The sequence below is a fragment of the Trachurus japonicus genome, chromosome 15, assembly GCF_045865225.1.
Source record: "Trachurus japonicus isolate A0001 chromosome 15, Traja_1.0".
NCBI classification, from domain to species: Eukaryota; Metazoa; Chordata; class Actinopteri; order Carangiformes; family Carangidae; genus Trachurus; species Trachurus japonicus.
Genome location: NC_140921.1, coordinates 25,056,848 through 25,078,249, shown reverse-complemented (window position 1 = coordinate 25,078,249; position 21,402 = coordinate 25,056,848). Strand labels below are relative to the sequence as shown.

The window sequence follows — 21,402 nt, the reverse complement described above, 5'->3', positions numbered from 1 at the left end:
GCTCGAGCTGTTTCAAGTAGCATATTTGAGAGAGAGCCGCAGATCATGTTTAGTAAGCTCTCTCTCATTATATCAGACCCTGGGGAGAGAAGGGACCTCTCACTCCATACTATCAAAGCCATGGAGCTGCCTTAGAGGACATGCTTCAGTATGAATAGGGGCTCTGGAGTATATACAAAAAGTAGCATGCTCAGCCCTCATCACCTCTCTCTGTGGGAAGCTGCCAACATTCAAGGTTTTGATCAAGCCTTGCCGTAATGGCTGTGGGTGACAGGTATACGAGACCACAGTTGTGCGAATAAATAGCTTGATTAGCATAATGCATCACCATCAGATTCAGTTTTCAGAGTGTGTGAAAGAACTACTTTTTGCCCGAGAGCTGCATTCACATACCTTCTGGGATTGTATTTCATAGGACAAAAACACAATTATGTAAACAGGGCATTTACCTCTGCACCGTTGGAAGGTAATATAATTTACTTCCACTTTGTGCCTGATGCTCTGTCACTGTGTTGTCTGTGTTTTGGCTGCTTTGAATAGGCTCTGCAGCATCCCATTGTCCACCCAAAGCGTATTTCCTCTCTTTTCAGCAATCATAATTCACCTGATACTCGGAGCGCTTACCTCCAGAAATCCCAGCCATATTGATCCATCTGGAGCCGAGCGACATCGCTATAAACAGGCTAATCTAACATAAAAGCTGGCCTCTCGATGCCCCAGCCTGTTGAAACGATTTAGTTCTGCCTGGTAGCAATGAATAAATAAATAGATAAATGAGACACAATCGCAGGCTTGATCCCGCGGAGCGTCCCAACTGCATGCGTCTGGAGGCAACGGCTCTGAGATAGGAGATTATTTGAAATAATAACCTTTAGATTTTGCAGGTCTTTAGCACCGCAGGGTTTGGGAAATGGGGAAGACAGAGAGAGGAGGGTCACTGTTATCAGTCACACTCCTGTCTTCTCCTTGCCTCCACCTGCACCTTGCATCTGAACCTTGTGACCTTTTGCCAAACTCTCATGTGATTAATTGCTACTTTGGCTGTCCACTAATAATCAGTGTGATAATTATCGAGGGAATGACGGCGTCACCTGCATGTTAGTCAGGCCAGGCTTGCCGCTTATACCTCATGCCTCCCCCTTTCCATTCTCCTCTCACCCGCTGCCTTGTTCCTGCTTGACTGGCTGCCAGTAGGCTGAGGTTACTGCCATAAGAATAGTGGGGGGGCTCAGACACCCGTACATCTGTCTGGATTACAGCAATTCATTTTAACCTTCAGCAGCCCTTGCCAGATGCACCCATAACACTTACTGGGCAGTTTTGCACTTATGAAGCACCAGTGCACTATGTAATATAACCTGTGCTCTCAGGACTCTTGTACAGATCCATGTAAACCTTTAGAGAAAACACATGGTTTAAGGGGAGATTGGGGGGAATGGGGCTTTGAGATTTCCTGTGAGATTTATTGAATTAAAAAACATATTTTTAAATTATTTTCTTTGATGAATTCTTTAAACCCACAGCTGTGTTTCCCTCCTCTCTTTGGCCATTATTAATTCATTGACATTTTGCTTGGATGGAAATAATCAGGATGTTGAGTGAGTATGTGATTGCCTGCAGTGAGCAGACTGATGTTTAAAATGGTAAAAACAGAATGAGTTTCCTCTATTTTTTTCCACTTGTAGTTGTGACTGTGGTCTTTTTTAGTTGCCTGAAATTAGGAGACATTTCCATCCCTTTAAATCCTGCAACACTTTATTATAACTCGTCAGTCCTGTGATTGTGTGTGCAGTATGTTCACCAACACCTTCCCTTTGAAATACTGAAGGCCTCTTGGTCTGTTCACACACTTCTGTGCACCTCAACAATCAATCTTAGAGAGCATTAAGAATGTTGATCAGTGGTAATCCACAGTCCTCCCTCAAGTCAGACTGAATCTTTTCATCCTTAATTCTTATTGAACAGTAATTAAAACCTCAATGTGATTCTCCTGCACAACATGCACCCAGTCTGAGTCAGTATCCACCAAATCAGTCTCAGCTCTTTTCCTTTCCAACACTAAATCATATGTTTATTCCAAAGTTTGTCTGTCAAGAGTTTACAGCTGCTTTTATGATTATGAATATTACATGTCTCTTCCTCTATACTCGGATAAACAGATGTACGTGTGTAAACACTTTGAATTATATATTATAATTTCAGTGCTAAATTTCATACAGGATTCCATAACTGTATATGTGAGTGAGCAATCCTAAAAATTGCAGGAGATATTTATCATTTACATTTGGTATCTGGACGACTCCTCATTAGTAATACATGGTTTCTCTTTATGTTCCCTTCTGTGACAAACTAATCATAATTTAGATGCCTCATCATGCATTTTATTCTTGGCCCTGTAGAATGTAATTGCATTTGATTTATTCAATTAAAATGGTTTCCCACAATAACTTCTCAGCACTCAATGAAAACACTGTATTTTTTTTTTTTAATTTCATAAATATATAGCCTCATCACATAATAGGTCAATGATAGATTTGTATCTTAGAGGGTTTTGGAAGACAAATACTTTTTTGCAATAACAAGTAATTAGAGCTTCCAGCTCGTCTGACGATTGAAGCCTTGGTATTGATTCAGCAGTGCTTTTTTGGTAATGTGCTCCATGAAGAGCAGAGCTGTTCCCGCTATGGTTCTGGCAGTGAGCTGGTAGCCTCTGGCAATCCTCCTGCTTTGTGAACTGACTGTGACCGAGACCACTAAAATGTCAGTTCAATAGACATGAATAGGAATTGTTTTCTGAGAACAAAATGAGGCAAAGAGTATCATCCTTTTACCTCTCACTGTATCTGAGCCGTACGTGCATTGTAGTTTTGCTTCCTTACATCAGCAAAACGAAAACGTGTGAGCGTGTGTGTGTGGAAAGCAGGCCTGCTTCTGACTCCTGGCACATTCTAGTCCCCTGCTGCCTCCAGTGCAATTAATGATCTTGCTTACAACATTAGCGCCACAATCATGAAAAATCGTGTTGAAGCTCTAAGTCCCCCAACATATTGAGTTCAATTCATCAAGGGCTTCATGCTCATTGGCGATGTCAAACTTGGTCTCGGCATTATTGAGTGCCTTGGTAATCAAGTACCTGCCATAAGCTCCCAGGAGTGATTATCTTTTTCAACATACAGTTCATGAGCAGATATGATTTGTCTTGAGATTCGGTAAATGACTCCCCTTGTTTTTGGGTTTCACAGCACATCAGCCACTCGGATAAAGTTGCACTCGGAAATCTATAAAATGTCTTTCGTAATTCATTGTTTTGTCAGTGTGTGGGCAATTGTATCAGTGACTGGAATTTTTAACTTCATCCACCACAACACAAGCGCACAACTTCTAAAAGATGTCTGCAAGACAAAGATATGAGCAGGAGTTGAAATCCTCTTTAGAGACTCGCTGTCTTATCAGCAGACAGACGCATCGAGATCGACCATGGGTCAAACAGACAGTGTGGGATTCTGGGAATTCAACACTTCAGGGTTTACTTTAGACATTTGAGATTGTAATATCATTCTCTCTCTGTCTCCTGAAACTTGAAAACATGTGATGGCCATGTCAAGGAGTCATGCTTTACGATTACTGTCTGTTAAAAAAATTCAAGGTGGTTGAGGTTACACATCAAAAAGTCATACTCGAGAGTTGTGGGCTATTAAAATTCTCATTAGGGAGGGGGAAGCATAGTGTTGCACAGCTCAGTGGGACGCAGAAAGAGTTAGGAGTTTGACAGACAAAAAGCAGGGTGTGTAAGTGGCATCAAGACAGGGATCATCAAACTGCAGACAGCTCTCCTTGGCACTGTAACTCACTGCAGTGCCGAAGGGCATCATCTGTCCCCATCTCTAAATTTGAGTCAGAGTGTGTATCATGTGATGGTGCTGTTCTCTACAGATGGTGTACACGAGCAATATGTACCATTTGCTTTGTTTATTTGCATCATCAACAATCATACACATTCGTTGGTCTCCCAGCACTGTAGCACGTAAACACAGGACATGAACACCAGTTTTCCCATCTATTGTCGTCGGCAGACAAGCCTGTGGATGTTTATCCTACACCAGAAAGAATATTCAGTAGCACATTAAATAAAAAATATCTGACTCATAAAAAGTAACAAGAAAAAACAAAATTCAATTACAAATCAACATCAGTGCAATTCTGTAGCATAAACATTATGCCTCTGCAAATACTGATACTGTATGATCACATTGGGAGGGAGTGCCCAGTAGTTCAGAGTGCACAGGGTTTTAAACAAGGAAGTAAATGTCTAAAAGGTAAACAGCTTCTAACACTGAACCAATCGTTGATCTTTTCGCTGTAAACAAAACCAAGATGCAAGAACATTTAGTTGCACACGTCAGTACTGCAATGCAGACAGAATCCAAGAGAAAGCCAAGAAGCCTTTCACTCCACCCTGTAGTGGTGAATGGTGATCACTTAAAGTTACTTTTCACTGTAAACATAATGACACTGATCTAAAGGGTACCTCACTGGAGTGACTGAGATGTGTGTATGTGCAGAGCAACATGCTACAGGGAGATACTGAAGGGGTTGTGTGTCTCATTATATTTAGTGCTTCCTAATCTAAGACCCCTAAAGCCCTCTCTAAGTGCCCCGTTACTAGATTCAAAGTATCAAAAAGCTGCAGATTCAATTGAAACCACTCAAATACGAATGCTTGATGGGATTTACACACTACAATAGGACAAACAGTGTTTTTGACTGTAATAATAGCTTGAAATGTTGCTTTGAGTATCATACAGCTTCTTTTTTTTTTTTTACTTATGATGCCGATGGTCCTGACAGGAAATGCTCAATATAGAATGTGAAGTATTGCTGCTCTAAATGTGCATTCTATGCAAGCATAGACATAATAAACATACTGTAGCATATTCATCATATAAGATATCTTTGTGGCCAGCATTGGCCACAATTGTGGTTCATATACATTTTAGAATTTACATATATTCATATATACAGGCACATCTAGTGTGAGATATTTTTTAGTATTTTGCTCATCCACATATTTTCACAATCTATTATCTTGAAATAGATCTGATGATTTTCAAGTGGACTTTTTTACTAATATCAAAACCACACGAGACCCTTTCACTGGTCCGAATTTTCAATTTTTTTGCACAGTAGTGACAAAAATAAATAACAGAAAGTAACATTATTCACAGAGTGATATTTTTTTATTTTCCGTAAGTGCATTGAAAATCAGTCAAATATGTGCACAGGGCTTGTCAAGCGTAGAAGATGAGCTCAGGAATCTGTCCCCCCTGCACCCCCGTGCCGTTAGTGCTGTCTGAGGAGCACTGGAACTGAAATGTCACTTTCCCACACTGCACCTCTGTCATGCCTTCCTGTCCAAAGTAGCTGAGCTCGCTTCCATCCAGAACCACGCTGGCAGTGTAGAATGTATCAGGCTCGATCTGGACTGGATACTCAAACCACACTGGAAAGGTGTTGCTGGAACCATCAGAGAAGTACTTGTTAAGGTTTTGTCCCAGCAGTACTCCTTGACGTTTTAACTCAATCTTGGCGCTGTACTCTGCTGAGCCACAGCTCGAGCCGTACAGTCCAAACCCTGCAATGAAAACTCTTTTATCCACTGCAAACTGTATACTGTCACAGCGGCCCCGATAGCGCCACTGATTGCTTCTGTAGGCACACGACTGGAATCTGTGGCAACGTTGGGGTGCTAGGCCTTTCCTGGCCTGGCTGACAAACTGCAGCTCAGGTTTCTTGGCTGCTGTGTACCACAGGAAGATGTCATTGGTCTCATTTAGCGTCAACACGCCCGACTGGGCTGCTCCATTGGCAAAATCATCCAGAGCCATCGTAGGGATGCGTATCAGGTACATGGCCTTGCCCAAAACCTTACGCTTGTTGTCAGTCGAAGAGGTTAGCTCCTGTCTCTGACACTCAGCCTCAGCCCAGCTGAGCGCCGCCTCAAATACCACTATCTCTTTAGCATTGAGTGTCTCTCGCTGTAGGATACTCTCCAGGGTCTGCGCGTCGATGTCACAGAAGCCCTCCGAGCGTAACGCCAGCTCGGCCTGGGCATCAATCACTTCCCAGCAGCGCTGTGTCAGCTCCGGCTCCTCGAATAGGCAGCTCTGGGAGAGTAACACGCAGGCGTTTTTGGCGCTCAGGCTGGTCTCCAGGAAGTTGACGCAGGCACGTGCCAGGTGAGGCACAATGTACTTCTTGGCAGCATATAGAGTCGCCAACACTGTGTCAGCACTCAAGTCAATTTCATCACAGTAAATATACCTGTGGACATAAAAATGCAACTTTCAGACAACAGTTCTAACACCAGAAGAAGTGACATGGTGAACACATGTTTGATATGATGATATGATTTAATTTGATGACTATGGTTGAAACTGAGTAATGTGTGAGTAAAACTGCATGAATTCTCACATCTGTTCAAAACCATGTTGGCAGACAATGAGATGGGACTTGAGGCAGAGTGAATACTAATCAAACTGGACAACAAAATAATATTCTTCCAACACCCTCGTCTCCCACCTACTGCAGCTTGCCTGCAAGGATGCAAAAAAACAAACAAAACTCATACATATATAAAAACGATGGAGGAACAGGAAGGAGGAGGTAGAGAACAATATGAACTGATTCAGCATGAAGTAATGTATAACGTGATGAAAATAGACAGATATAGAGTCTGTCTCCGAGATAGAAGAAAAACTCATTTCAGTTCCATTGTACAACAGGATAAGTGCAGAACAGTTTTGTCCTCGATGTGTCGGTCATAGACACGGAGCAATGTTATCATATAGCAGTTATGTACGAAGATGAAATTATTTGTTTAAAGGAGGCATCATAAGATACAAGAAAAAGGCCAGTTAACAGAGGATGTTTCAGAGTTTAGATTGAGAACAAGCCTTACTTCAGCATTGCCAGGAAAGCTGCTGGTTCCACATCTGGAATATGGATTTCGTCGTTGTTTTCAGCCAGTTCACCATAAAACATGGCGTGGAACACTGAGCTGCCAACAGCCAAAACATACTGTTGGAAGAAGAAGAGAAAGCAAAGTGACAGAGGGAAAAGGGAAAAGAAAACATGCCATGGTTTCTGTGTTTTCAGTGGAAACCACATGACACGTGGTAACAAAATGGAACAATATTATTTAAAATGGGAATTACACAAAGTCTAATTAGTGCACATGTGGCTTTTTCTCTTTACATGAAAACACAAATCACTTTGTGAATATTGAACTATGCTTCAATTGTAATCACTGGAGAGATTGACCCTGTTGAATTTCTCACACAGTGTAATGAGCAGTGCTCAGCCAGTTACTGTTTCCCCTGAAGACAGGGAGGCTGATTTCTAATGAACAAGATTGCCTCTGATAAAAACACACACAAAAAACAAAATCTTAATAAAGCAACTGAACAGAGTGCAACACGAGTTCAATTTACTGAAATTAATGACTTATCTGAACTTATGATGAAATCAGATGTAACATAAGGCCACTAATAATTTTGGTAATAAGCATTTTTTTTTTTTTTTTTTTTTTTTTACAAAACTGTGAATCATAATGCGTGTGTGCGTACCAAGTATGTGTAGGTGGGTATGTGGGCGGTATAAATTTTCCCAAAAAAGGCACCTAGACTTTTCTCTTAGGTGATTAAGTGAATCTATTCTAAAGTAAAGCTTGCAGACATGTGTTTCCTAAAACAATGATGTTATTGTTTTGCACAGAAATTCTTGTTTCTTTTTTTTATAGAGGTTGGTTGAAGCACACTTCCTCTTTGATGTGGATTTAGAGACTAGTATGTTTGTATAATGCTTATTAGAATAAGATTAGTCCCTCCTCTTGACACATTGTTATTTTTTAATACATGTTCACATGGATTACTGTTTTTAGCTGCTGGTTGCATCCTCCATCTTGGAGAGATCTAACTTTGTTATCTGACTTCCTGCCAAATGGACACAAGAAGGATTACTGTGCTGAACGTCATTATATCCTATCGGCATAATGTCTCAGCATAGAGTGCAGTCAAGTGATCCACAATGTCCTTCCATAACTGCATTCTATAAATGCACAAAGTGCACTGCAGTTACCAATTACAGATAATACATTCGGGCCCCATAAAAAGACCAAAAAAGATTACCCATACAGGGTTCATCTGACAGTGTAGATATGGAATAGATAGCTGAGCCAAAGCTATGGCTATAAAACCACTTATCACATACAATGTGAATGTTAAAATCCTATTCAAATAGAGCCAACATCATGGTGTTCTTTTAGATGAGTCACATGGTCTAGGCAACTATAAACCTCAATCAATCAATCATTTATGTAAACATGCTGAAAGAGCAATGAGTTCAGACAGTGGGCACACCAGAGAAGTCAGAGGATGTCAAACTGCAGGTTACTGTTGGGATAAACAGTCTGAATATGGGCCCAATTATAACAATCAAAGCTATTTATGGTTGGTTCATTGTACTGTAGCATCATTCAAAAATTCAAAAGCTAATCAAGAAAATGTGTACAAAAGTATTCAGGGGGTATGAGATACAGAGTTGAATGAATCGTGCTCTGTGCTTTATCATTGTAAGCGTATTCTTTTGGATGAGTTTGATTAAAGGTTGAGTAATTGCAGAGAGTTTTTTTTTTTTAAGCCGAGCTAAAGTAGAGACAAAGACGATCCATCCTGTGTGATATGACTGCTGAAGAGGATATCCCTTCCTCCTTCGTTCACTCTGACTCTATCTTTCAGCCTCATTTACATAAATAATTGAGGACTGTCTCGAAAAGACACATGGTGCGGAAGTGAGAGTGGAGCACAAAGGATTTCAGTCCCATTACTGCTGGCAATGAGGAAGATAATTTTTATGCTGATATGATATGAACAACAATGGCCCTGGCTGGTGAATTGCTTGTTTGTTAATTTCCTCCCTGCTACTGTGATTTCACTGGTTGATGAAATTTCTTACTCTGTGTCCTGGCAGCCGCTGGGTCCTCCCTGGCTGACCCACAACAAAGTGCACATCTGCCATCAGCTCATTGTTGAACATTACTGAATTTCTATGAAGGGAAAGAAACACAAAAACAGTAGAAAATCAATTTTACTCTGTAGAAGAAGAAAATTAGACAGAAAAGGCATATCTTGAAGGTATTGGAGTGGGATTAAAGGTGCATCAATTCACATTCATTCACTTTCATGTGTTTTGTGTAAATAACAAGACTCATACCAATTATATGTCAGACTCTTTAGCAGGAGTTCAAGTACAAATACTAACTTGTATGTATTTTTTACTTTTCTTTTTTGATTTGATAACTTGTCTGATCAAGGCTGAAGACTGTCTATTAGTTTCAAAGTATTATATAGCACACTCATGGAATTCATAGCCAAACCAGTTTTCTGTTTAAACTCATTGTATCTTTATAAAGAAAGACACATGAAACAATGATCTGAATGGAAAATCCCCACTGTGAAGGAATGGGACCAACAATGAAGCTGTGTTCATATATTATTGAGTAGTGGAACATGTCACAGGGGTGGGTAAACAGCCCCATGATGTTCTGGAGAGACAACAAAGCCTGGTCAGAAAGAACACATTTCGCTGGGGACAGCTGGGGTCTTTTACTGATAGGCCAAGGTAAATATTTAGCTTTTAGTACAGAGCAGCCTCAGCCTGTCCGCCCTCTGTTATGTCAGAGCGACAAAGTCTGCAGGAGCAGGAGATGCTGTAAACAGAGATACCCCCAGCAGATTTGGGGCAGGGCAGAGAGAACCACCCATACACACGCACACTCTCACTCACACTCACACTCACACTCACACACTCTCACACTCAAACACACTCTTACAAGTTGTCATAAGTCGCTTTCAGGAACATTACACAGACATATTAATGTCCTGAAACTTACCCTAACCACCACTTAACTAACCCGCCTCACTTGACCCAAAATTCAAAATTGGTCTTTAGTCAGAAATTTGTCTCCAAAAGTAACCAAGGACAAACACACACAAAGACCTCAGACAGTAATCAGGTGGACAAAGCATTTTGTGATACATCTTTGAACTCAATAGGGGTCCTGTTTAGAAAATTGCAAATTCCATTTGAACTTAAACTTGAACTGGGATTTTTTCAAAACACAATTTCATTTCCATCTCCCTCCGAAATGAGATATTGATAAAACCTGTTGGGATCAACAATAATGATTTCTACTGCGTGCAGTGTATTGCTGGCTGTACCTACCTTTCTCTTATAGTGGAGTAGAGTCCCTGCCAGTTACAGTTCTGTATAGTGTTGTTGTTGTTGAGGTTCTGCTGCTGGTACAGTTGTACTGTGGTGGTGGATGCCGGCTTTTTGGTGGGAAAAATATCCGCTGCCATCTTCTTCTTCTTCTTGCTCCTCAGAGTGATTATCTCATAACAGACTGGGGGCAGCTTGGAGCTGCCACTGGCATTCCCTTTCTTGGAGCTTTTACTTGACTTGCTTTTCACTGACTCGGGGAGCATTAAGAAGAAAGTCAGACATTTCATGTTCCTTCCCTTGGCATCGACCATGAGTGTTTTCAACTGCCGAGCAGTGGGAGTGCATGCAGAGAAGACATTCACCAGGAGGAGGCAGGTGCGAGGGAAGACCGAGGGGGGACTTGAGCAGTGACTTGAACTGAACTCAGGTCCTGAATGAGGCTTCTCCTTTTGGGAACTAACAGAATAACTCTCTCTCTTTGCCTGCTTTCTTCACTCTTCTAAATTGGCAGGTTCAGACCGGTGATCTGAAGGCACTTTTCCTGTGTGAAGTTTGATCTGCTGACATAGAGGCTCCTGGGGTTCCCATTCCTGCTTGTCCAGAGTGATGCGATCAGCTTTTCAAATCACTTCTTTTTCTCTTCTGCTCCCTTGCCTCTCTCACTCACTGCTCTGCTGAGGGTTGGCCTGACAGCCCCAGATTTAGTACAGCTGCAGTGGTCCTCAGGCGGGCAGCGGTATTTACTCAATTCCTTTCATTTCCCACTCTTACTCCCACTGTGCTTCTCTCAGTCTCTCTTCATCTGTGGATCTACCTCTTTCTCTCCAGCACTTGTTCTTTTTTTCCCCCTCCCTCTCCTCCATGGAGCGGAGTCATCTGCAGGATGCTGTGGCCGTGGATGCTGTGTTGCTCCGCTCAGCTACTCGTTCTGCTGACTACAGAGGTTGAATGGGAGAGAGCAGAGGAGATAGAGAACCCCCCCCCACCCCCACCCTCACAGCACAGTACACAGCTCTCTCCGGGAGCTCAGCCAATGGCAACGCGCAGCAGTTATGATTGGCTAATGCAGCCTAGTGCAGCACACTACTTGAATATGCAATAGTCAACGTCTCAATTAAAGTGACAGCCACGCTCCATAAGAATGATATACTCCTCTACCATTTCCCTTGCTCTCTTTGCTTTACCTCAAACTACAGCATTAACTTTGCACTACAGCAAACACAGACTGCATGCTGTAATTCAAAAGGGCAATGCAAATGCACATACTCTTTTTAAGGGCAGAATTTGCCTAATCCGTGCATCTTCTCACAGTCATACTTCTTTTTAATGAGCTTTGCATAAATGTATACAAACAGTTGCATTTGCAATTCATTGTTCTTTGCTGCCTTGATTGGGCTACTGACCTCTAAACAGTTTTGCTCAAAAACATTTTTAGATGCAATTCCTCATCAAAATTAACATCATATACACAATACACAAGCAGTTTTTTTATACTGCTAGAATTTAATAACATAGCATATTGCTGATATTCCTGTCTCTTTAAATATTTCTCTTTTGAATTAACATCCAGATTTTTGCATTTCAAATTCATAAAAACTGCTGTGTAATACCATCCACTTTTTCTCAAAGACTTCCTTTTGAAAAGCAAACCACCTTCCATCAACTAAGAATGTGGTTGTACCTACTGTAAGTTTACTTGTTAAGTCATTTCTTCAGAAGAAAACATGGGGCTATAAATGTAATGCTGTCTTTGCACAATGTATAATGCATACAGTTCCCTTCCTCCTCTTGTCTGTTATGGCCTCTGCACACCCGGTATTCTTAAAGGTCCCATGTTGTAGATGGTGGGATTTCCTTGTCTTTTTGAATTATAACACATGTCAGGGTGTTATATAAATGTTGAAAATATCAAAGTCCATGGACAAATGTAGACGGACTATATTTAGAAACAAGACTCTTCTGTAAGTCTGTGATGTCACAACAAAAAAGTTACAACCTTCCTGCCTCGATCGTGGCCCACCTTAGTCTACTGTCTAACATTGCAGGATGAAATATTAATGTGAAATCTGCTGTATTTCACTTTGATCTCTATTAATGACCATTCCTAGTGTTTTGTTTGGCCTCTGATCTTTTTAGCTTTTAACCGTTAACATAGTTCCTTTACCGGGCCTTCGATTACTTTATGTGTTGTTTTATGAGTTACACTTGGACTGACAACCAGCTGTCTCCATGTGGACTGCAAACTTGCTAACTCACAGTTGAGGGATGATATCCACCGCCTGGAGTCAGAGCTCTGAAAAAAAAGATAAGCTGCTTGACGGCTCCGTCTATTTAGCTGCCAGCAAAGCATACCCCAGACTTCCACCACATCTACCCCATAAGTGCTCCCGTCACGCCGCTACTGGTAGACGTTCCTTCCATGCACTTGCCTTTATGTCACTGCCGGTCTCTTGTCTGCACTTCCCATCAATCCATTTGAAAACTCCACATGATCATGGTCATGAGGGAACGGGTAGGCTCCTCTCCTTCTGCCGTTAATCCACTTGCACTATTCTACTGTTACTGTTGTAGCTGCCTAATCATCCATCTCCATAATGCCCTGGCTGGCCTCAATGCACACCAGCACTGTACCCATTAGGGGTGGGAGAAAAAATCAATTCACATAAATATCGCGATATCTTTTTTGACGATTTTTAAATCGATTTATTTTTCAAAAATCGATTTTTTTTTCTTTTTTTTTTAAATATTGTGCAATGTGCATTTGTTAGCCTTTTTTACATAGAGAGAGTACAGGTTTTGAAAAGGGTTTAAGTTCACTTTATAATGGAGTATGTTCATTTATAGGCTCCTACAGTATTTGTGTGCAGATAAATGTTAAAAATGCAGACTAAAAATCGAGAGGATCTGCAATATCGTAGAATCGCAATTTAAATAGAATTGCCATCCAAAAAATCGTAGAAGAATTGAATCGGGAGAAAAGCATATCGTCCCAGCCCTAGTACCCATGCACCTAGAGTGTCTAGCAGTTGAAAAAGTGCATTGGGTTTCAGAGTGTGACAATCCTTTACCTGTGGTTGGGCTGGCCATGCCATGGCACATGAATATTCTATTGTGTCAAAACTTAAAATATATCATCACAAATATATAGTGATGACAGGTACTGGAATGATTTCATTTTTTAGTGTTGATGGTTAAAAAGTTTAGGAGTGTGTGGTAGCCCTCAGGTAACACTAAAGATCATCTCCAGAGCCATTTGCTGGTGTAGAAACATGGATGTGCAGCCCTTTGGAAGAAGACCAGCTTCCTGTGTAGATATGAAGAGCTTAATCTGAGCTGAAGAACACACAACACACTTGTACTTTAATATCACAACTACCATTTTATGCCTCTAAATTGAGTAGCACAATTTCTGCTGTTAACAGTAATGATGACAATTTATTTCTGTATTATATCATTACTTTATGATTGAAAATCAAACTGACAAAAAGAGCAGAATGAGGTAAATTTAGAAAGACTTCCTTGAACCGTCACAATATTGATTTTTCCATAAACCCTAATTAACTGTCTTAGTGTTTGCTGCACTGAGGAGCATTAGCACACTAAGCTTCTTCATACAGTGTGTGTGCTGTAGAACAGAGACATTTGCTATGGTAACATGGAGGCAACATTACAGGGCACCATACTCTCAAATTGCAGGCCACTAGAGATGTTACCTTGGTAACCACATCCACAAGCAACAGCGGGATAGAAATGTAGTATTCAGACACAAAAACAATAATAGTATAAGAGAAGCCCTAATATTACTCTGCAGCTTTAAGAATTATTTATATTACAGTGAACCATAAGTAGTCTTAATTTAGAAATGTAAAAAAGACTTTTCTCTATTTTACAGCCACTCAGTGTCCCTGCTAATCACTAAACTGTGTGGTTTTGTTTAAAAAGCAACACTGATAACTACTGACAGAGTACATATGTTAAACCAACAGTTTTGTGATTTATCTGGCATCGTGGTCTAGCAGGCAATATGATAAATAGGATGCCATTCTATATTACCCTAAATGGCTTCCTGCTTTCTTTAATTGCATTTTCTCTCCATTCATCAGCAGAAAATGTAATCTTGTTATTCACACATTCGGAGGTAGGGAGCGAGAGGAGGAAGTAATGATGGTGTTGTCACAGCGTCAACATCACCTTTGTCTCGCACTGTCATCATGCAGTCACACATTTTCATAGAAAAGGAAAACATTAGCACGACAGTAGTAGCACAAAAATCAGCATTATGGTAGACAAAGCACCATCACTATGTGGTTGTGTATAGTAAATAATAGTAAAAAAATGTACTCATGTAAGCTGATGAGAGTGTTTACAAAAATGAAAGAAATATCCACTAACTGTTTTGATATAGTTAATGCTCAACATATCTCAAATGTCATTTTTAATGATTTTTGTGATAATAAAGCCAAAACCGTGAACACTTAGGTATTAGATCATTTTGTACATGGAACGCAGTTAAAATGTTTCCCTCGTATTTCGGGGCTTGGCAATTTCTCCAGCCTCAGTGTATTAACTTCAAAAGGTGAAGTTAAAAAGCAGCAGAAATCCACCTGTGCCTTTGTTGATTGCTTCTTGATGACAGTACTCAGTGCAGCGCCTTTATCTTCAAAGTAGATTTACCAGGACACCTTCATCTTTTTAAGAAGTTACTGCACTCGCAGCGAAATAATATGAGTCAGAAAAGGTGGAAAAAGTAGAAATTGTCAGTTACCTCAAATAAATCAAGTTACTCCTCATCTGCGTTGTTTGCATCAGCACATACAGTACTCATTTTTGTCAGTGAGCTGAAGCAGTTTCCATTAAGTAGCCTAAATATTGTATGCAAAGACAACACAATCAATTCCAACATGACTGCATGATGGTTCATTTCATTCATAAATTATTAGATAATAACATTGTAGTCTCTTAACAGAATTCAAAAAACAGACTTTGAGTGGCTTTCAGACATTGCTCTGACTGGCCTGTTCCCACCACAGTGACCTGCAAAAACATCAATTTGAATTTGAAAGTCTGTACAGTAGTTATGTTGTGGAGATGTCTGCTCGCCTTTTCCTAGTTTTAGCACAGAGATGCGGCGCTGTGTAGTGGCAGAACTCTTGTGCAGAGAGACACCTGCTGAGAGGCTTGGCTGAGCACAGCGGTGGAGAGAGGAGGATGGGAAATGAACTGTGATGCAGCCCTGGCACATGGAGGCAGGGACACGATCCAGCAGCTCGTCCAGTGTACACCCCGACACCCCACCCCATGGACCCCCCCCCCCCTCCCTCAACCCCAACCTCCCCTACAAGGCAGACACACACACACCCACACACATATACACACACACTCCTCCTCTGTCACCATTAAAGCAGGCAAGGGCACCTGACAGGTGGAAGGGGCGGAAGTGATGGCGTCTGCCCAGAGACGGGGCTTAGAACTCCTGAAAAAGAGAACCGTTAGTCAGCGGGGTCTGGGAGAAAGCCGGCACTCATACACAGGAACAGTGTGACATTTGTGCGTGTATGCATGTGTTTGCGGAACTAAATGCCTGTATGCAAGTTAATGCGTTTAAGAAACCGAAACTTGTGGTTTAGCCAGACACTCTGTCTGACACTGGACTGTGTCTGTTTGCTTCATCGCATGTTTACAAGAACCGTCACAGCAGCAGTCATCTCAGATTTACCGTCGGTCATATAAAGACCTCGTCAAGATTTGACAGGAATGAAAAGATTTAACAATGTCAAGATAAACATTTAATTAGAAAAATCAGTCATGTATTTTGTTTAAAATAACGTCAATGTCCAATGAATGGTCCGACACAGATGAGATGATAGCCTCTCCTTCGCCTCACAATCAGTCTGTCACAGTCAGAAGATGTATGGCGGTAATTCTGCTTGCCCCAGAGAGTGCCGCAAAGCCAGAGAGTGTAGGATGGCTGAAGGAGTCACAAGCCTCTCTGGATTACATGCACAAGAGCAGCCATTTTAATGGAGGCACATTTACAGTACCCCACACATACAGCATCAGTCTGTCTAAACATGTACGGCTCCACCTGTCTATCCTGCAGCTGTGTATACTGTACAGTACTTATGTGTATGTGCGCTTGTGTGTGCCGCTGAGTGCGTGGACACGGTAATGACAGTGTAGAGAAGACCTTCCAATCCCCGGCCCACCACATGTTCACATGCCGACTCCCACACACTTTCTACCGCGGCTCACTCTTCGCCCTCTCTCTGCTGTCGGATAGAAGTTGATAGCCATAATTTTTAGTGTGATTAGATGTTTTGCGTGTGATGTGATGTGGTCTTTGCGAGCGCATTACATACTCTGCACTGCGGTTAAATCAGTTTATTTGTTTGGAGTATAGTTAGGTGCCCTCCTAAAGCATTCTTTTGTGGTAGAGGGGCTTATTTAGACCATTAACTGTGGGAGTTATTGTCTGAACCTGGTCTTTGTCTGTGTGTGCCTACACACCTCATGTTACTTAACCCTCTCACTCCATGTTTACAGTATACTGTACATCAAAACCCTGCATGTACCCCTGTGAGAAAATGATTTGAAATCTGACAATAATTGTGTATTTTTTTTAGTTGAACTATAGAGTATTTGGTGTATAATTAAAAACATAGAGTTTAGCTGGACTACGTTGAAAATACATTGAAAAGTTTACCTCAGTGCAACATAAGTTAGTACCTGAAACAAGTTTACCTGTGATCATCAAAGCAAATTTTGAATTACAAATTTTTGAATTTCATCAAATGAGAGAGAGAATAAAAAGATCAGAAATAACAGAAGGCACAGTGGCCATGATTGAAAAATGATGCCATACAAAATGTAGTATTTACACAACCTTGCACTGAAAAACAGACAAGTGCTTCTGACTTGGCATAAGGATTATCTACAATATAGAGCTGGGTGCTTCAGTTAGTGCTCATACATCCAGGGTAGAGGACACTGCATGAAGCTCTACAGACGCTGTCCAAGAAGAAAGACAAAACGGCACAAAAACAGAAAGATTTAACTTTGCCAAACAAACAGGAAATGTTGCCTGATGAATGTTGGCAGCACATTCTTTGGTCAGTAGAAACCAAAATAAATTTGTTTGGATCGGATATGGTGCAACATGTTTGGCTGGCTGGACCTGGCCAGGACAACCACAGTGTCTACAGTGCAGTGACTGTGAAACATGGAGGTAATAGTGTGCTGACCAGCCGCTGCATGAGTGCAAACAATGACCTTTATACCGTAGGTGTCACTTATGAATGCAAGTTTGTATAAAAATACTGAATTGACTCCAAGTTTCAAGAAGCTTTTTGTGAAGAGAAACCCAGAAGTGTTTGTAAAGAAGAGAAAAGTGAAACCTATTACCTGTATCTCCTGACTGTAATCCAACAGAACATCCTTGGAGCTTTTTATTCTGTGAAAAAGCAGTGCAACAAAACCCCTCCAGCAAAGACCAGTTGAAAAGAGTAGTTTGTTAAGAATTGGGAGAGACTTGTACCACCCATGCCCAGAAGCATCAAATCTGCCATGAAAAATAAAGACATTAAAAGGAAGAATGGAATCTCAGTAATTAAGGGTACACAGACTTCTGTTGCAGTTTTAAATACATCATTGCAGTTTAATTAGTTAAACATTTTTGTTTTCAAATTAACTGGATTCATGTTCATGTTCTTGGGCTTGCCCAAAACAGAAACTGCACTAAAGGACAAGATTTGTAATTTCTTCACATTTTACTGTTAATGATCAGGGGTATGTCGTTTTTGCTGTTATACTGAAAGATTACAACTTTCATAAGGGCGACCAGGAATACTAGATGAATATGATAAATACAGTAGGAGCTGTGCTCAAACTAAATGTCACAATATTTATTTTTTAATTTTTTTATATATTTTTTTTTACAGATAACAAGTAAAGATAATATCTTTTGTAATAAACCACTCTTATGTATAAAGAGGTACTTCAAAATGGAAATTGTTATTTTTGTATTATTTATCATCATTGGGTATTCACCATCACTGTTGGCATTCACTAAACCAACAGCTTAATTGTTGTAACTCAGCATGGCAAATCTGTTAAGCTTTGAATTTCTCAGTGTAGGCTGAACCCTTGTATTAACCATTGTTTTTTTTATTTAAGCCTTTCTAGGTGAAAAACACAAGAAGTAAATGTGTAAGTAATGGATTAGTGTGTTTGCCCCAGTGTAAACATTAACACCTTCTCTAAGCTTAACTTCTATGACAGCGTGTTAGTTAGTTATTGCATTGGAAACCCCCACACCGCAAGCCTACTCTGAGGATCACACATCTCTGTCTGCCACTCTCTGTGTGAACAAGTGTAGCACTGTGAATGTCTTTTAGAAATACTGAAAATTAGTACTATTATCCCCATTTTTTGACCATTGTGCCCCATGAAGAGCAACTTTCCTTCTACCTTTATTGTCTGATGTTGCCAGACAACATTAGAAAATCATTTATTTCCTATTATACCATTCCTGTGGATCCTAACAGGGTTATGTCATATTGAAATAACTGTCAGTGTTTTCCATTCATACTGTATAGTCTTGATGCAGTGCAAGAAACTGCTGCTCCTTTGTTTACATGTCTTCTACAGCCTCATTAGCTGCCGAGTGTGCTGGCTTTTAGCTTGACATCAAGTGGTAAATCTGCCACTGTTATCACCATAACCTGCGTGTGTGCTCTGTGTGAACAGAAAGCTTGAGAGGCTTAGCAACAGTAATGAAATGAGCAGCAGATGAAAACCCGAAGACGAGTTCTCAGAGCAGATGGAGGTGGTACCGTAGGTAGTGAACAAGTTGCAATAGATTAGGTTGAGGCCAGTGTAATGGATCTGAATCAGATTATCTTGTATTGTGCTGGACGTTGGTGCTGGATCAGGTGAAAAATCAACGACCTGGCCTGAAATCCAGCCATTACAAAACCTAGAGACGCCAAGATGAGATGGAGGCTTTCTGGTTATGGTTTGCATTGGTTCAGCACACAGGCAAAGACAGGGAAGCACCCGCTGTTACAGAAGTGACAGCTCAGTGGTGAGAGGAGTTCAGAGAGGTAATGGAATATTATTTTTAGTTTCTGATTTCTGCACCCCTAAAAGGTTTTTGTAAAGATTTGTAGGTTGCTCGGTGGAGGTGGGGAAATGCTGAAATTTGTCTGGGAACATTTTTAAAAGGTGAAACGTACACTTTGAACAAATCCTGACAAAGACACCCTCCATTCAATAAGGAGCGCTTAAACCTGCTGTGACTGAAAAGCCCTCTCTGAACAGCATTTAGTGCTAGCAGGAATATCTAGATATGTTGATTGTTTTGTTTTTTTAAAGTGAGTTCATTCCTATGACTCTCCAGATTATTTGTGATTATTACATTTTGGATTCCCACAGAGGAATTGCTATCAATTCTCTGCTATCTCTCTTTCCGTCTTTCTAATTCTAAGACCATTACGATCAATACAGTATGTGGTTCATAAATTACACACACTTCTGGTGGCAGGAGATGCTTCTTCACAAATTTATAAGAGTAATAAAGCACCACTTTATGAGCTCATATCGTTCATTAAAATCACTGACATGGAATGTACTAAATTACATAACCAACATTGATTGACCTGTGGTACCACTACGGTGCGGACACAGTTTATCCCCTTTTACGTAGATGAGTGAGGCAGCAGCGAGGCACTGCTCTGCAGAGGAAATACTTAATATTCTGTGGATATGAGTTTTGATGTCTAAGACTGTCTCCCCTCACATCTCCATGTGGAGATGCTACTGATGTGTGGGTGCTGGGGCAGCTGCAGGGAGCTACCCAGCACTTTTTTACACTTTGCTTTAAAATATTCAGCTTTCAGTAAAGCTTATTCAGAGCTGGTGCCCCATCTATTGAGGTTGTGGTCAAATATTTATTTGCTATATTCACATATCATCACATCATTGGGGGTTGGGGAGGCGGTTTGGTCACCGCACGCACATCAAATCACCACACTTCTTGACTTCTAGTCATCTCATGGTCATAAACCCATCTGCACCATCACTCTACTTTGTTTCTCAAAGTATTTAAGTCAGTGATGAGCTTTAAATCAAGCAGGTTTTCATTCTAACCAAATATCAGTGATTAGCATAACGTCAACCAGACAGAAGGTGGGTTGTCATTTAAAATCTGCAGCTTAGTGATCTTTAGGAGCTAAAACCTGCATGCTCTGAGAGCCACGTGGCACCTGCTTGCCTATCCCTGCAGCACAGCACCATGTTCCACTGTATCTAAAATATGGAAAGCAAGGTGTTGACAAAGCTGTTTCAGCATTGGCAGGAGTCCCGCTGATGCTGGAGAGGCTGGCCATATGGTTCGTCTTGTGATGTGATTTAACATGTCTGCATCCCATGCAGATGCAGGAACCAGTATTTACACAGGAAGCCTGTGTAGTAACGTACACCTTACTGTGTTTCGGCTTATATATTTTTAACTGCTTATTATCACAGGACTTGTGTTGTCTCGGGACTGAGATAAATATGTATATGAGCATCTAAACAGACTCCTTATGTGTTCAAGCTGTGCCAAAGGAGCCCCAGAGGAGCAGAGTGCTGACCACGCACATACAGGCATGGAGAAAACAAAGAGAGAGAGAGGGAAGGAGCGAGAGAGATAGCAGCCAGATGGAAAAGAGATACAGAAACAGTTTGTAATGAGGGTGCTTTTGTTGAGAGAGAGAGGAGGGGACGTCTCCTTACTGTCTTAACAAAGCAGAAGGAGAATGGCAGTGGGATAACAGTAATGATGTGCTCAGCTGTCTAGATCCTATCCATGGCATTTATATAAAGATAGGGAGGGGGAGTGGGGGGGCTACAGTGGTGGAAAAGAATTGTATGTAAACAGAAATAAACACATTAAAACATAGACATTTACACATCATTTAGCTTCCTGCTGAGATGCTGTGGTTGAGGTGCTGTGGCATTGTGCTCAGACGCTGGAGGTTCGTGCACTATGGATGCTGCTTGGTGACCCCAATATTCTATTGCAACATGAAATTGTACGTTTGTGTGTGAGTGTGTGTGTGTGTGTACGTGTGAGTGTTAATC

General features: G+C 41.0%; 1 protein-coding gene and 1 long non-coding RNA gene across 2 annotated transcripts in view; one reads left to right on the top strand and one right to left on the bottom strand.

Moving 5' to 3' along the window:
• Positions 1-21,402, top strand: part of LOC146973791 (uncharacterized) — a 134,558-nt gene that overhangs the window by 40,774 nt on the left and 72,382 nt on the right. The window lies entirely within an intron of this gene.
• On the bottom strand, positions 3,955-12,912 carry btbd3b (BTB (POZ) domain containing 3b). Its single transcript, XM_085800723.1, has 4 exons — positions 10,282-12,912; positions 9,013-9,103; positions 6,959-7,077; positions 3,955-6,321 (listed from the first exon to the last, which is right to left on the bottom strand). The coding sequence occupies exons 1-4, from the start codon at positions 10,590-10,592 to the stop codon at positions 5,289-5,291; spliced, it is 1,554 nt and encodes a 517-aa protein (XP_085656849.1). The 5' UTR covers positions 10,593-12,912; the 3' UTR covers positions 3,955-5,288.

Coding starts and splice junctions, on each gene's coding strand:
- btbd3b (XM_085800723.1), bottom strand. CDS start 10,592: ATGGTCGATGCCAAGGGAAGGAACATGAAATGTCTGACTTTCTTCTTA. Junction 9,104..10,281: donor TACTCCACTATAAGAGAAAG/GTAGGTACAGCC, acceptor TTCCCTTCATAG/AAATTCAGTAATGTTCAACA. Junction 6,322..6,958: donor GCTTTCCTGGCAATGCTGAA/GTAAGGCTTGTT, acceptor TTATGTCCACAG/GTATATTTACTGTGATGAAA.